This window comes from Phyllobates terribilis, unplaced genomic scaffold, assembly GCF_046119375.1.
Source record: "Phyllobates terribilis strain yellow unplaced genomic scaffold, ASM4611937v1 Scaffold_5__5_contigs__length_657084704, whole genome shotgun sequence".
In the NCBI taxonomy this organism is placed as follows: Eukaryota; Metazoa; Chordata; class Amphibia; order Anura; family Dendrobatidae; genus Phyllobates; species Phyllobates terribilis.
The window spans coordinates 151,390,359-151,408,078 of record NW_027362765.1 but is presented as its reverse complement, the minus strand read 5'-3'; the positions used below and the strand labels follow the sequence as shown (position 1 = coordinate 151,408,078).

The 17,720-nt window shown below is 46.0% G+C and overlaps 1 protein-coding gene across 1 annotated transcript; it reads right to left on the bottom strand.

Moving 5' to 3' along the window:
* Positions 1-3,108: 3,108 nt before the first annotated feature.
* Positions 3,109-6,156, bottom strand: FZD2 (frizzled class receptor 2). Its single transcript, XM_073683203.1, has one exon. It carries the CDS (start codon positions 5,694-5,696, stop codon positions 4,032-4,034), a length of 1,665 nt encoding a protein of 554 aa, XP_073539304.1. The 5' UTR covers positions 5,697-6,156; the 3' UTR covers positions 3,109-4,031.
* Between the last annotated feature and the right edge of the window lie 11,564 nt (positions 6,157-17,720).

Here is a 17,720-nt window from a genome sequence, read left to right as displayed (position 1 = left end):
AGTGGGTGATAAATGCAGAATTGGTGACTTGTTTCTATTATACCTTTTCTCTGATTGTTCCTCACCTGGTTTTGGCTCCTACTCCTGAGAAAAAATACTGACCGAATACTGATAGTGAGGCCTTGACCTAAGTGTTATTATTTTACTGGGTGTTGAGAAAGGATTGTCCCAGTAGTGGACAATCCCTTTAACTATTAAAACACACACAGAAGAAACAGGAGGAACGAGGTAACATCATCATTCACTAAAGATTTGCTTCAGATTTCACCCCTCTACAATGAAAAAGTCTAAAACTGTAGTAAAAATCTGCAACAGAAATTAAAGTGCTGGGGATTTAGGAATCTGCCCCAGAGGTCCAGAAAAAAAATCTGCAGCATGTGGATGTGTACATATCTCATGCCCATGACTAGTATTGTAATATGCTGAAGATTTTTGTAGCCCAAACTGGCACCAAAATCTGCAGCATTTCCATCCTGTGTAAATTACTATACCTGGCAGATACCTGAACCCTGTGTTACTTGAATGCCACAGGTCACATAATGTGCGTGTTCCCAGCAGGTAAAATGATAGTGGCTCCAGGCTGCCTATGTGATATGCTGTGCTGTGGTGCATTGGATTCATAGCTTAGCACAGAAGAGCTGATCTGCAGGGAAGTGAGTACAATGTACATAAAAAGTCCAGCGTGTCATACACAAACAGGTGGGGGTCTAGTGACGGAAACTTGTTTGATCTTCTAACGTGAATCTATGCCCCAGAAGACATCTTTATTCATGTGCTTGCTGGTACAGCTATTTCCCACATCTAATAGGTGTGCTGGTGGCTTCTCACAGATTAAGGCCACAGCCCTACTATCAGTAGTCGGTCAGTATTTTTTCTCAGGAATGGGAGCCAAAACCAGGTGAGGAACAATCAGAGAAAAGGTATAATAGAAACAAGTCATCAATTCTGCATTTATCACCCACTCCAGGTTTTGGCTCCCACTCCTGAGAAAAAATACTGACCAAATACTGATAGTGGGGCCGTGGGCTTAGGGTAAAGGAATCTGATGCCAACCCGTACAACGCTATTGACACTAAACTGATCTATCACAAACCTTGGAATAGGTTTCTGTAGGTGCATAGAAATTGTTCTAGGATAGTTTTAGAAGTTTTCACTGACGCAATAACATTACTACTTGGGACAATAGATTATTGGAAATCTCTTGTAGGATCAGTGTGCGTGGCTGGAAATGCAAATGTAATTTTAAAGTATATCTAGTATTTTTAGTTATAAACTTAGCAAGGAAGGACAAGTTATATTTGTCTGTAGTATATAAATGGTAAGCTGTGATTTCAGGTACAGTTGTTAATAAATCTAGACTGATCTCCTTTCAATAACATTAATTGCAATATTTGAAAATGTTGGTAACAGATTTTGTCATAATGAAAATGAATATTTTACCCTTCCCACCAATTATACAAGTTTGCATATCGCTCTATTAACATTTGTATGAATCAGCTATCAGTTTCAGGAGTGGTGTACCAACAAAATGACACTTCAAGGGTATGTTCATACTGGGCAAATGTTTCCTGAATCCACAGGTGGAAATCAATGGCAAATATCTGCATGTCATGTGTGCAAATTTTGTTGTTGCTTTGCAGTGGATTTCAACACATATACTGCAAAAGATCAAATCCATAGTATAAAGGATAAAATCAGCAGTGAAAATCAGCACCATGTCAATTTCGAGAAGGATTCTTTTCCAGAAGCTGTGAATGAGATTTGTTAACATCTTGTCTGCTGTGCTGGCACTGTAATGGTGATTTTTTTTTTTACCTCCAGTCCCGGGAGAGAAAGTCCACAGTGTATCCGCCCCCTGTGAACATACTCTAATGACTGGTAATGACTTCTAAAGGCTTTTTCAATGGATTTGGTGCAGGGACAAATATTTAGTATTGTTTATAATTAGAATGCAATGGTGTTTAATGTGGTAATGCACCAAAGCATTAGCCCACAGACAGCTGATCTAAGCAATAAAAAGCCTCAGATTATATCAGAGGACACAGGCATTTGCTGAAACACTGCTTCTCTGTCAGAGTACAAATACCCAGTTGTCAGAATGTCCCACATAGCACCGACAACCCAATCACTATAATAAGAATAGGAAGTAGCAGTGTCCAATCGCTTTAGTTTATACTGACAGTTTACAGTCACCCCCTCCACCACGGTTATGTAATACCCAACAGATAGCTAGGTGGTCATTTTATCCTGAAATTTGAGTTGAGCAAAGAGATTTGCAGGACCATAGTCCAGAAGCCACGATAGTAGTTAATGATGATGAACCAGAACCCAGCGAACCTCCTCTTACCTGCCGGCATCCCTGGTGCCTCTTCTATTAGATCTGTGCGCACCAAAATTATGATATTACAGAGGGCCTAATCATCAGAAGAGATGCTGGGGATGGCAAGCGGTAGCAAGAGGTTTGCAGACAACCAAAGTGGCCACCGGACCAGGGTCTTCTGAGTTTTTTTGCTCAAGTCTCCTGGGAAAGCATAGCAAGTATCCATATTCTTCACACAGAGTAATACGAAGTTTGGATATTGTTAAAAGAGATTGAACAAAGTCTGACTTTAAGGCTGCGTTCACACTATCAGTATTTGGTCAGTACTTCACATCATTATTTGTAAGCTAAAACCAGGAGTGGGTGATAAATGCAGAATTAGTGCGCTTGTTTCTATTATACCTTTTCCTCTGATTGTTCCTCATCTGGTTTTGGCTCCCTCTTCTGAGAAAAAATACTGACCGAATACTGACCAAATACTGATAGTGGGGCCGTAGCCTAAAATGCTTGTATATAAATGTAACCAAGGCCTATCTCACTAATGGAGCTTTTAGTGCAGCTTTTTTGAGCCAAAGCCACAAGTGTATCCAAATATATTAAGGAAAGACCAAAGTGGTGGACCTCCAGCCATTATGGCACTCAGGTCTGAGCATTGGCTTGTATTGTATTACGACTTGAAGCACCAGATCTGATGACAATTTGCAGGTTTCATTCACAGCAATGAATGTCCATTTAATTATTTCCATACAGGATAAAAGAGGAAATCACCAAAATACTTTTTTTTTGTCGTTTTTAACAAAAATATTTGTCATTTTTAATTTCAAAATGAGTAAAAATCAACATATTTAATAACAAATCATTATGTATTCAGGTTGGAGGGAATGCTGGTTCGTATTGAAACCCAAGATAGTGAGCAAGGTTTACCAATGATACGTCCCTCTCAATGTCCGACACATAATAAAACCGATAGCTGTCGACTGTACCATGAAAACACTTGTATATCAACTAATTATCTCCAGCCAACTGGTATCATCTTAGAGGTGTGCTGGACTGGCTGTCCTCTCATATATTGTACTTTACAAACACAAATAAAACCTAAAATTAAAAGGATAAAAAAAATGTTGTACTTCAGACAAAGAGCCGGGAATTAAAGTATTAGAAAAATCAATCGCCCTTCAATAATCCAGTTGTGTCGTACCGACAAACTACAGCAGCAGCACAGTAATCTGTGTAAAGGTGGTGATGTACCAACAGACGCACACATATACTAAGATGATTTCTAAAAGTTCTTTGGTTGGCTTATATGCAAACTAATACAAACTCCATGTTGGGCAGCATATAAAAAATAATAAAAATACTGTATATAATATCCAGGAAGAGCCAAAAACAAACAAAATGCAGTCTAAATATCTCCATTTCTCACAAGGCACAGTCAAGTCAATGAAAATGTTTGAGAAATGAAGGACAAGGGTCTTTTATTCCATGGAATCCTTTCTCTGATTCTCCAATTTTAACCTTATGTTTTAAATAGAAATATATAATTTACAAAAAAAATTCTATGTACAGTCATAATTACAACTCCAGAAAGATGCGCCTGAAGGTAACGTATGGAGATCTACATACACAGCATGGAGTAACAAGAAATGGGAGAAAAGTCTGGAGAACATATAGTCCAAGTTGGTTCCAGGCCCCATAATGAACATCTCAGTCCTCACACAGTTGTCTCTCCGTGTTTGCTGTTGGTAAGCCTGGTGTAAAACTTTCTCCATGAATGTAGAGTTTTGCCTGACCAAATCCAGAACCCAGAAGTGATGCCAACAATGAGGGTCATGAGATACTTTATCATATAGACTGTGAAGTCTGGAGTCATGCGTGGTGTGTATTGCAGTGGACAAGGGATGGCTAGGCTCTTGCAATTCTGACTCACCCAGCTACGCTCCCAGTGCTCCCTAAAGGCCTGCTCATAGAAGTAGCATGCAATGACAATCGTGGCAGGTACTGTGTAAAGAACGCTGAAGACCCCAATCCGCACCATCAGCCGCTCTAGCTTCTCCGTCTTTGTGCCATCGTGTTTCATGATGGTCCTGATTCTGAAGAGAGATACAAAACCAGCAAGCAGAAATGAGGTTCCAATGAAGAGATAGACAAATAGGGGAGCCAGCACAAATCCCCTCAGTGGGTCAATGCTGTTTAGTCCTACAAAGCAAACTCCACTGAGAAGGTCTCCATCGATCTGCCCCATGGCTAAAATGGTGATGGTCTTTACAGCTGGTACTGCCCATGCTGCCAAATGGAAGTACTGGGAATTGGCTTCTATAGCTTCATGTCCCCATTTCATGCCAGCGGCCAGGAACCATGTTAAAGAAAGAATGACCCACCAGATTGAGCTAGCCATGCTGAAAAAGTAAAGCATCATGAAGAGAATTGTGCACCCTTCCTTCTTGGTACCTTGTACAACAGTTTTATAGCCATCGTCTGAGAAGCCCTCATTGCAGACCACTTTATCTCCAAGCACAAAGCCTGCAATGTAAGCCACAGACACCATGGTGTAGCATCCAGACAAGAATATAATAGGTCTTTCAGGATAGCGAAATCTTTGCATATCGACCAGGTAAGTGGTCACTGTGAAGAACGTTGATGCACAGCAAAGTACTGACCAAATAAGAATCCATACTCTGGCAAAGCGGATTTCTTCTTGACTGAAAAACATGAAGCCATCATTCTTAGATGGTTCACATGGAGCAGCACAGTCCTTCTCTCCTAAAAATCTGTAGTTGAGATAGGTTGGTACCTTCAACACCCGGGGGCAATGGAAAGGGTGATCAGGTGTGGCATAGATTGCAGGTCCAACTGTCCCATGAAGCGGTGGGCTAGTGGTCAACAATGCTGGAGCTCCATCTTCTGAGTGGTTCTGTCCAACACAGATCTGCTCGGCGCCATGGCGAGGAAAGTTTTCACACCTTAACCTCTCTGGCCATTGGAAGCCAAACTTGTTCATGAGGGCTTCACAACCTTGCCTTGCACGTTCACAAATAGAGCGGCAGGGAGGGATGGCCTGCTCCAACACGGTGCACACCGGGGCGTACATGGAGCAAAGGAAGAAGCGCAGTTCTGAAGAACACTGGACTTTTACTAAGGGATAGAACTGATGAACCTCCAGCCCAGCATCCTCTTGATTAGTGTGTCCCAATAGGTTAGGCATGATTGTCTGATTGTATGCAATGTCTGTGCACAGAGGAATGGAGATAGGCTGGCAGAAGCCATGCTCTGGCACCGAGATGCCCTTTTCACCATGGAGCTGGGCATTGGCCAGTAAACACAAGGCAAGCAATGGGTAGAGGGTTTGGGGAAGGGTGGCTGTAGGCTCACCCTGCATGGCTAGTGAGGAGGAGAGGACAGAACTTGTCACCTGTGCAGAGGTAAAGTCAGAGGACCGGATCCAGAGCAGCAGCAGAAGTCACACGTGTCTACTCCAGTCCTTGCTGGGACAGATCTGCTGCGATCAGACAAAGTTGTGCTTGTGCTTCTCCAGCCTCCCCCTCCTCGGAGCTCCGCTTGTCACCGCTCCTGCCGATCACTCCACACTGAGCTATCTCCGGAGCTCAGCAGCCAGTCCTGTAGGGTCTCCGGCCCCTCCTCAGGTCGCAGCGATTCGGTGGTCTCAGCACTGGGCACCGGCAGCTCTGCGCTCTCCCTCCGGTTCTGATTCGGATCACTTTCCCTTTGTGCTCTGCTTCTCCAGTCACTTCTCAACAATCAGTTTCAAGGCGCCCTCTGTCCCGGGACCAGATCCTTCTCTCCAAGCCAAAATTTAGGGGCTGCCTTGAAACCGCCCCTGCCCCCCCTCCACAGGTCCCAAAACCCTTCCCTAAAAATCCCACTTCACCAATCAGACTGCAGCGCTTAGTCTAGAGAGGGGGAGACAACGCACCCCTTTTGGATAATCAGGAGCATGTCTATATAGGATCAGGGAACTTCGTCTCCAGCCCTACCCCCATCCCATAAAGTGCGAGGCACCAAGGATCCGATTTCGCGTCCTGCCAAGCACAATGCGGCCTCCATCATAAAGCACGTTCAATCAAACGCACGCTCACTTACTCCTAATCCAGCAGCCTGCTCCTCAATCCTAATCCAGCAGCCTGCTCTTCAATCCTAATCCAGCCCCTCAATCCTAATCCAGCAGCCTGCTCCTCAATCCTAATCCAGCCCCTCAATCCAGCAGCCTGCTCCTCAATCCTAATCCAGCCCCTCAAATCCTAATCCAGCAGCCTGCTCCTCAATCCTAATCCAGCCCCTCAATCCTAATCCAGCAGCCTGCTCCTCAATCCTAATCCAGCCCCTCAAGCCTAATCCAGCAGACCGCGCCTCAATCCTAATCCAGCCCCTCAATCCTAATCCAGCAGCCTGCTCCTCAATGCTAATCCAGCCCCTCAATCCTAATCCAGCCCCTCAATCCTAATCCAGCAGCCTGCGCCTCAATCCTAATCCAGCCCCTCAATCCTAATCCAGCAGCCTGCTCCTCATTGCTAATCCAGCCCCTCAATGCTAATCCAGCCCCTCAATCCTAATCCAGCCCCTCAATCCTAATCCAGCAGCCTGCGCCTCAATCCTAATCCAGCAGCCTGCGCCTCAATCCTAATCCAGCAGCCTGCTCCTCAATCCTAATCCAGCAGCCTGCTCCTCAATGCTAATCCAGCAGCCTGGTCCTCAATCCTAATCCAGCCCCTCAATCCTAATCCAGCAGCCTGCTCCTCAATCCTAATCCAGCCCCTCAATCCTAATCCAGCAGCCTGCTCCTCAATCCTAATCCAGCTCCTCAATCCTAATCCAGCCCCTCAATCCTAATCCAGCTGCCTGCTCCTCAATCCTAATCCAGCAGCCTGCTCCTCAATCCTAATCCAGCAGCCTGCTCCTCAATCCTAATCCAGCCCCTCAATCCTAATCCAGCAGCCTGCTCCTCAATCCTAATCCAGCAGCCTGCTCATCAATCCTAATCCATCAGCCTGCTCCTCAATCCTAATCCAGCCCCTCAATCCTAATCCAGCAGCCTGCTCCTCAATCCTAATCCAGCCCCTCAATCCTAATCCAGCAGCCTGCGCCTCAATCCTAATCCAGCCCCTCAATCCTAATCCAGCAGCCTGCTCCTCAATCCTAATCCAGCCCCTCAATCCTAATCCAGCAGCCTGCTCATCAATCCTAATCCATCAGCCTGCTCCTCAATCCTAATCCAGCCCCTCAATCCTAATCCAGCAGCCTGCTCCTCAATCCTAATCCAGCCCCTCAATCCTAATCCAGCAGCCTGCGCCTCAATCCTAATCCAGCCCCTCAATCCTAATCCAGCAGCCTGCTCCTCAATGCTAATCCAGCCCCTCAATCCTAATCCAGCCCCTCAATCCTAATCCAGCAGCCTGCCCCTCAATCCTAATCCAGCAGCCTGCACCTCAATCCTAATCCAGCAGCCTGCGCCTCAATCCTAATCCAGCAGCCTGCTCCTCAATCCTAATCCAGCCCCTCAATCCTAATCCAGCAGCCTGCTCCTCAATGCTAATCCAGCAGCCTGATCCTCAATCCTAATCCAGCCCCTCAATCCTAATCCAGCAGCCTGCTCCTCAATCCTAATCCAGCCCCTCAATCCTAATCCAGCAGCCTGCTCCTCAATCCTAATCCAGCTCCTCAATCCTAATCCAGCCCTCAATCCTAATCCAGCTGCCTGCTCCTCAATCTTAATCCAGCAGCCTGCTCCTCAATCCTAATCCATCAGCCTGCTCCTCAATCCTAATCCAGCCCCTCAATCCTAATCCAGCAGCCTGCTCCTCAATCCTAATCCAGCAGCCTGCTCATCAATCCTAATCCATCAGCCTGCTCCTCAATCCTAATCCAGCCCCTCAATCCTAATCCAGCAGCCTGCTCCTCAATCCTAATCCAGCCCCTCAATCCTAATCCAGCAGCCTGCGCCTCAATCCTAATCCAGCCCCTCAATCCTAATCCAGCAGCCTGCTCCTCAATGCTAATCCAGGCCCTCAATCCTAATCCAGCAGCCTGCGCCTCAATCCTAATCCAGCAGCCTGCACCTCAATCCTAATCCAGCAGCCTGCGCCTCAATCCTAATCCAGCAGCCTGCTCCTCAATCCTAATCCAGCCCCTCAATCCTAATCCAGCAGCCTGCTCCTCAATGCTAATCCAGCAGCCTGATCCTCAATCCTAATCCAGCCCCTCAATCCTAATCCAGCAGCCTGCTCCTCAATCCTAATCCAGCAGCCTGCTCATCAATCCTAATCCATCAACCTACTCCTCAATCCTAATCCAGCAGCCTGCTCCTCAATCCTAATCCAGCCCCTCAATCCTAATCCAGCAGCCTGTGCCTCAATCCTAATCCAGCAGCCTGCTCTTCAATGCTAATCCAGCAGCCTGCTCCTCAATCCTAATCCAGCAGCCTGCTCCTCAATCCTAATCCAGCCCCTCAATCCTAATCCAGCAGCCTGCTCCTCAATGCTAATCCAGCAGCCTGATCCTCAATCCTAATCCAGCCCCTCAATCCTAATCCAGCAGCCTGCTCCTCAATCCTAATCCAGCAGCCTGCTCATCAATCCTAATCCATCAACCTGCTCCTCAATCCTAATCCAGCAGCCTGCTCCTCAATCCTAATCCAGCCCCTCAATCCTAATCCAGCAGCCTGCGCCTCAATCCTAATCCAGCAGCCTGCTCTTCAATGCTAATCCAGCAGCCTGCTCCTCAATCCTAATCCAGCCCCTCAATCCTAATCCAGCAGCCTGCTCCTCAATCTTAATCCAGCCCCTCAATCCTAATCCAGCAGCCCGCGCCTCAATCCTAATCCAGCCCCTCAATCCTAATCCAGCAGCCTGCTCCTCAATGCTAATCCAGCAGCCTGATCCTCAATCCTAATCCAGCCCCTCAATCCTAATCCAGCAGCCTGCTCCTCAATCCTAATCCAGCCCCTCAATCCTAATCCAGCAGCCTGCTCCTCAATCCTAATCCAGCTCCTCAATCCTAATCCAGCCCTCAATCCTAATCCAGCTGCCTGCTCCTCAATCCTAATCCAGCAGCCTGCTCCTCAATCCTAATCCATCAACCTGCTCCTCAATCCTAATCCAGCCCCTCAATCCTAATCCAGCAGCCTTCTCCTCAATCCTAATCCAGCAGCCTGATCATCAATCCTAATCCATCAGCCTGCTCCTCAATCCTAATCCAGCCCCTCAATCCTAATCCAGCAGCCTGCTCCTCAATCCTAATCCAGCCCCTCAATCCTAATCCAGCAGCCTGCGCCTCAATCCTAATCCAGCCCCTCAATCCTAATCCAGCAGCCTGCTCCTCAATGCTAATCCAGCCCCTCAATCCTAATCCAGCCCCTCAATCCTAATCCAGCAGCCTGCGCCTCAATCCTAATCCAGCAGCCTGCGCCTCAATCCTAATCCAGCAGCCTGCTCCTCAATCCTAATCCAGCCCCTCAATCCTAATCCAGCAGCCTGCTCCTCAATGCTAATCCAGCAGCCTGATCCTCAATCCTAATCCAGCCCCTCAATCCTAATCCAGCAGCCTGCTCCTCAATCCTAATCCAGCAGCCTGCTCATCAATCCTAATCCATCAACCTGCTCCTCAATCCTAATCCAGCAGCCTGCTCCTCAATCCTAATCCAGCCCCTCAATCCTAATCCAGCAGCCTGCGCCTCAATCCTAATCCAGCAGCCTGCTCTTCAATGCTAATCCAGCAGCCTGCTCCTCAATCCTAATCCAGCCCCTCAATCCTAATCCAGCAGCCTGCTCCTCAATCTTAATCCAGCCCCTCAATCCTAATCCAGCAGCCTGCTCCTCAATCCTAATCCAGCTCCTCAATCCTAATCCAGCCCCTCAATCCTAATCCAGCAGCCTGCTCCTCAATCCTAATCCAGCAGCCTGCTCCTCAATCCTAATCCAGCAGCCTGCTCCTCAATCCTAATCCAGCCCATCAATCCTAATCCAGCAGCCTGCTCCTCAATCCTAATCCAGCAGCCTGCACCTCAATCCTAATCCAGCAGCCTGCTCATCAATCCTAATCCATCAACCTGCTCCTCAATTCTAATCCAGCAGCCTGCTCCTCAATCCTAATCCAGCCCCTCAATCCTAATCCAGCAGCCTGCGCCTCAATCCTAATCCAGACCCTCAATCCTAATCCAGCAGCCTGCCCCTCAATCCTAATCCAGCCCCTCAATCCTAATCCAGCAGCCTGCGCTTCAATCCTAATCCAGCAGCCTGCGCCTCAATCCTAATCCAGCCCCTCAATCCTAATCCAGCAGCCTGCTCCTCAATGCTAATCCAGCAGCCTGCTCCTCAATCCTAATCCAGCCCCTCAATCCTAATCCAGCAGCCTGCTCCTCAATCCTAATCCAGCCCCTCAATCCTAATCCAGCAGCCTGCTCCTCAATCCTAATCCAGCAGCCTGCTCATCAATCCTAATCCAGCAGCCTGCTCCTCAATCCTAATCCAGCCCCTCAATCCTAATCCAGCAGCCTGCTCCTCAATCCTAATCCAGCCCCTCAATCCTAACCCAGCAGCCTGCGCCTCAATCCTAATCCAGCCCCTCAATCCTAATCCAGCAGCCTGCTCCTCAATGCTAATCCAGCCCCTCAATCCTAATCCAGCCCCTTAATCCTAATCCAGCAGCCTGCGCCTCAATCCTAATCCAGCAGCCTGCTCCTCAATGCTAATCCAGCCCCTCAATCCTAATCCAGCAGCCTGCTCCTCAATGCTAATCCAGCCCCTCAATCCTAATCCAGCCCCTTAATCCTAATCCAGCAGCCTGCGCCTCAATCCTAATCCAGCAGCCTGCTCCTCAATGCTAATCCAGCCCCTCAATCCTAATCCAGCAGCCTGCTCCTCAATCCTAATCCAGCAGCCTGCTCCTCAATGCTAATCCAGCAGTTTGCTCCTCAATCCTAATCCAGCAGCCTGCTCCTCAATCCTAATCCAGCAGCCTGCTCCTCAATCCTAATCCAGCAGCCTGCTCCTCAATGCTAATCCAGCCCCTCAATCCTAATCCAGCAGCCTGTGCCTCAATCCTAATCCAGCAGCCTGCTCCTTAATCCTAATCCAGCAGCCTGCTCCTCAATGTTAATCCAGCCCCTCAATGCTAATCCAGCAGCCTGCTCCTCAATGCTAATCCAGCAGCCTGCTCCTCAATGCTAATCCAGCAGCCTGCTCCTCAATCCTAATTCAGCAGCCTGCTCCTAAATCCTAATTCAGCAGCCTGCTCCTCAATCCTAATCCAGCAGCCTGCTCCTCAATCCTAATCCAGCCCCTCAATCCTAATCCAGCAGCCTGCTCCTCAATCCTAATCCGGCAGCCTGCTCCTCAATCCTAATCCAGCCCCTCAATCATAATCCAGCAGCCTTCTCCTCAATTCTGACCTAGCTCCTTAATCCTAATCCAGCCGCCTGCTCCTCAATCCTAATCTAACTCCTTAATCCTGCAGCATGCTCCTCAATCCTGATCCAGCACCTCAATCCTAATCCAGCAGCATGCTCCTCAATCCTGATCCTGCTCCTCAATCCTAATCCAGCAGCCTGCTCCTCAATCCTAATCCAGCAGCCTGCTCCTCAATTGTAATATAGCTCCTTACTTCTAATCCAGCAGCCTGCTCCTCAATCCTGATCTAGCTCCTTAATCCTGCAGCATGCTCCTCAATCCTAATCCAGCCGCATGCTCCTCAATCCTGATCCAGCACCTCAATCCTAATCCAGCAGACTGCTCCTCAATCCTAGTCCAGCAGCCTGCTCCTCAATCCTAATCTAGCTCCTTACTCCTAATCCAGTAGCCTGCTCCTCAATCCTAATCCAGCACCTCAATTCTAATCCAGCCGCCTGCTCCTCAATCCTGATCTAGCTCCTTAATCCTGCAGCATGCTCCTCAATCCTAATCCGGCAGCCTGCTCCTCAATGCTGATCTAGCTCCTTAATCCAGCAGCCTGCTCCTCATTCCTGATCTAGCTCCTCAATCCTGATCCAGCACCTCAATCCTAATCCAGCAGCCTGCTCCTCAATCCTGATCTAGCTCCTTAATCCGGCAGCCTGCTCCTCAATGCTAATCCGGCAGCCTGCTCCTCAATGCTAATCCGGCAGCCTGCTCTTCAATCCTAATCTGGCACACTGCTCCTCAATGCTAATTCGGCACGCTGCTCCTCAATCCTAATCCAGCAGCCTGCTCCTCAATCCTAATCCGGCAGCCTACTCCTCAATGCTAATCCGGCAGTCTGCTCCTCAATGCTAATCTGGCACGCTGCTCCTCAATGCTAATCTGGCACGCTGCTCATCAATGCTAATCCAGCACGCTGCTCCTCAATGCTAATCTGGCAGCCTGCTCCTCAATGCTAATCTGGCAGCCTGCTCCTCAATGCTAATCTGGCAGCCTGCTCCTCAATGCTAATCTGGCAGCCTGCTCCTCAATGCTAATCCGGCAGCCTGCTCCTCAATGCTAATCTGGCACACTGCTCCTCAATGCTAATTCGGCACGCTGCTCCTCAATCCTAATCCAGCAGCCTGCTCCTCAATCCTAATTCAGCAGCCTGCTCCTCAATGCTAATCCGGCAGCCTGATCCTCAATGCTAATCCGGCAGTCTGCTTCTCAATCCTAATTCGGCAGCCTGCGCCTCAATTCTAATTTGGCACCCTGCTCCTCAATCCTAATCTGGCACCCTGCTCCTCAATCCTATTCTGGCACGCTGCTCCTCAATCCTAATCTGGCAGTTTGCCACTCAATCCTAATTCAGCAGCCTGCTCCTCAATCCTAATTCGGCAGCCTGCTCCTCAATCCTAATCCGGCAGCCTTCGCCTCAATCCTAATCTGGCAGCCTGCTCCTCAATCCTAATCCGGCTGCCTGCTCCTCAATCCTAATCCGGCAGCCTGCTCCTCAATCCTAAACCGGCAGCCTGCGCCTCAATCCTAATCCTGCAGCCTGCTCCTCAATCCTAATCCAGCAGCCTGCTCCTCAATCCTAATCCAGCAACCTGCTCCTCAATCCTTATCCAGCCCCTCAATCCAGCAGCCTGCTCCTCAATCCTAATCCAGCCCCTCAATCCAGCAGCCTGCTCCTCAATCCTAAACCGGCAGCCTGCTCCTCAATCCTAATCCAGCAGCCTGCTCCTCAATCCTAAACCAGCAGCCTGCTCCTCAATCCTAAACCGGCAGCCTGCGCCTCAATCTTAATCCTGCAGCCTGCTCCAGTCCTAATCATGTGCTATTACTGGAATGATAGCAATTAATTCCCTAATCACTAATCTCATCCCATTTCACACTCTGCTTTGTGTGCATGGGCATACAGGTGCATCTCACTAAATTAGAATATCATCAAAAAGTTAATTTATTTCAGTTCTTCAATACAAAAAGTGAAACTCATATATTATAAGCGCTTAGGAAGCCTTTGCAGGTGGTTTTTGTTAATTATTCTAATTTAGTGAGATAATGACTTTTGTGTTTTCATTGGCTGTAAGCCATAATCATCAACATTAACAGAAATAAACACTTGAAATAGATCACTCTGTTTGTAATGACTCTATATAATATGAGTTTCATTTTTTTGTATTGAAGAATTGAAATAAATTAACTTTTTGATGATATTCTAATTTTGTGAGATGTTCCAGTATATACTGTATATTTGTGCAGAAAATCTGCATTTAAATGTACTAGGAAAGTGGATGTGATATATTGAAAATTCATGCCACGCTATGTTTAAAGATGTTATTGAGTTGTGTGCTTATTTTGCTTTAAGTACAGATTCAAAGCTTTTCTTTTTAATAAAGAAGTAGCAGAAAAAAATGCAACATTTACACTTGATGTGAACACAGCCCAAAACCTCTGTGGGCAGAGGTTGCATTAAAGATGTCTAACAGTATCATAAAAAGTTTTGCCAAAGACAGCCAACAAAGAATCAAAATAACCTACTCGTACTTGTCTAAGCTACGTGCAGATTCCGATCGGAATTTGCCTGGAAAAGTGCCCAATAAAATGAATATAACACACAGAAAGGTCAAACAACTTTGCACATGTTCCGTTTTATGTCACTTCTTTTAACCACTTCAGGATTTGGAGACCCTGAAACGGTTAAAAGAAGCCGCTCGACACCGCGCAAGTGTGGGATTTTAGAGCAGATTCCCGTGACATCGGCGCACCACGAAACATCAATCAGAGTGCGTAGGCGTCGACAATATGATGAGCCCCTGACCGAATGAAAATGAATCGCCACCCCTATGACTGAAAGAGAAGGTGTGAAAAAGTGTTTGCCTCCTTCCTGATTTCTTATTCTTTTGCATGTTTGTTACACTTAAATGTTTCAGATCACAAAACAAATTTAAATATTAGGCAAAGATAACACAAATAAACACAAAATGCAGTTGTTAAATGAAGGTCTTTGTTATTAAAGGAGTTTTCCCACAAACAAAAGTTCATTTTAATAATTGGCTCTGTCTGACCCTATACGGAACATACCACATCTCCTGGGCAGGGGAGGAAGCAAAAGACAATACAGACATCACAGCAGGGGATCGCAGAAGATTCATTTTGTGAGGTAAAACATTTCACTGCCTGTTTTTAAACAATGTTTTACCTCACAAAATGAATCCTCTGCGATCCTGTGCTGTAATGTCTGTATACTCTTTTGCTTCCTTCTCTGCCCAGGAGCTGTGGTAATTTCCATACATGGTCAGACACAGCCATTGATTAAAATGAACTTTTGTTCGTGGGAAAACCCCTTTAAGGGAAAAAGAAATCCAAACCTACATGGCCCTGTGTGAAAAAGTGATTGCCCCCCTTAAAACATAAGTTAACTGTGGTTTATGACATCTTTGGGAAGCTGAGTTAAATTTCCTAGCCACACACAGGCCTGATTACTGCAACACCTGTTCTCAAACAAGAAATCACTTACATAGGACCTGCCTGACAAAGTGAAGTAGACCAAAAGATCCTCAAAAGCTAGACATCATGCTGTGATCCAAACAAATTCAGGAACAAATGAGAAACAAAGTAATTGAGATCTATCAGTCTGGAAAAGGTTATAAAGCCATTTCTAAAGCTTTGGGACCTCAAGCGAACCACAGTGAGAGCCATTATCCACAAATGTCGAAAGCATGGAAGAGTGGTGAACCTTCCCAGGAGTGGCCGGCTGATCAAAATTACCCCAAGAGTGCAGCAAAGACTCATCCAAGACTCATCACAAAAGAAATCACAACAACATCCAAAGAACTGCAGGCCTCACTTGCCTCAGTGAAGGTCAATGTTCATGACTTCACCATAAGAAAGAGACTGGGCAAAAATGGCATGCATGGCGGAGTTCCAAGACGAAAACCGCTGCTGAGCAAAAAGAACATAAAGGTTCATCTCAGTTTTGCCAGAAAACATATTGATGATCACCAAGACTTTTGGGGAATACTCTGTGGACTGACGAGACAAAAGTTTATGGAAGGTATATGTCTCATTACATCTGGCGTAGAAGTAACACAGCATTTCAAAAAAAGAACATCATACTAACAGTAAAATATGGTGGTGGTAGTATGATGGTCTGGGACTGTTTTGCTGCTTCAGGACCTGGAAGACTTGCTGTGGTAAATGGAACCATGAATTCTTCTGTCTACCAAAAAATCCTGAAGGAGAATGTCCGGCCATCTATTCGTGACCTCAAGCTGAAGCGCACTTGGGTTATGCAGCAGGACAATGATCCAAAACACATCAGCAAGGCCACCTCTGAATGGCTTAAGAAAAACAAAATTAAGACTTTGGAGAGGCCAAGTCAAAGTCCTGGCATTTATCCGATTGAGATGCTGTGTCATGACCTTAAAAGGGCGGTTCATGCATGGAAACCCTCCAATGTGGCTGAATTACAACAATTTTGCAAAGATGAGTGGGCCAAAATTTCTCCAAAGCATTGTAAAAGACTCATTGCCAGTTATCACAAATGCTTGATTGCGGTTGTTGCTGCTAAGGATGGCCCAACCAGTTATTAGGTTTAGATGGCAATCACTCTTTCACACAGGACCCTGTAGGTTTGGATTTTTTTCCCCTTAATAATAAAGACCATCAGGGGAAACTCTGGGTACAGCATTAAGGAGCAGGACCACAGTCCCTAAAGGGCTCTAATTTAATAGCTCATCCCTGTTCACCCCGGTAGATCCCAGCCTGACTAGGGCATTACCCATTGGTCCCTCTCGAAGCATTTCGTATAATACTCTTCAGGGGAGAATTCATATGGTAGATGGGGACTAGATGTAATGAATAGATGGCAGCATCTATCACTGAAACGGTTATTATGTGTATGCCTGGGGTTCTGGGCAGTGTGGTCTACTCACTGGTTCACTTATGATGGCATGTGCTGGTGGGTATGGGCGGTCCTACACAATTACACTTTAATGGGAACTTTGGCTGTGAGGGGGCTTGTCCTCAATGTTGAGGTTTATCAGGATTACACATTATGCACTTATGTCTGCATTTCAGTTGTTACTACAGCATTACATCTGTTTATTGCCCCACAGAGCTTATTTGAACGATCATTTTTATGAATTGAACATCTTTCATCATGCTATATATTTGCAGAATTATGTCTTTGATCCTCTGATTATTATTTGATTACATGTTTTTGCAGACACTGTACCACTTTGTCTATGATTAATTCATTATATTTATTATTGTCTTGCCATGGTGTAAGTTAACAATGACCAAACTACCTTTTCCTTTTTCTTTGGGTTTTATAGGGTGTTTTTAGTAGTTTTTTCACTTCTTATATTTATGTTATAATTAGGTGTACTTAATAAACTTTGATATATTTGTGTTATTGATTTTTTTTTTTTTCAATTCTTCTATATTCTATTTCTTTGAGTCATTGATAGGTTTATATATGTTTTTGGGGACTCAAACAAAGTTATTTAATATTTTTTTTATTTTCTGAGTATGTTTGGGTTTTTTTTGTCCAATTTTGGTTATTAATAGTTTCTTGCACTGTCACCCCCTCTGAAAATGTCCTGGATCCTGAACGATGGATGCTGTGGGAGAGATGAGTGCAGCGCTGGCACTCTGCTACTTTCTCCGCTGCCGCAGTAGCTTCTAACTGTGAAAGATTTCTGCATGGGGCGGAGATCGAAGCAGTGAGTGATAACAGCGCTGCCCCGCAGTTTCTAGCAGCTGCAAATGAATTGTCATCGATGGGCGCTGGTGTCATTCAATGTTTGTATATAAATGATTAAGAAAGATCAGGGTCTATAAGTATTTGCTCACATAGGAAGACCCCAGAAAAAAATAAATTAAATATATAAAATATACCTTTTATTGAATATATTAAAAAACACTAACAACATGAAAGACACACAAAACAGTGCAAATAGGGATGATCCTGGACTGACCCTATTGTCCTCTCATGTATTCCTGCC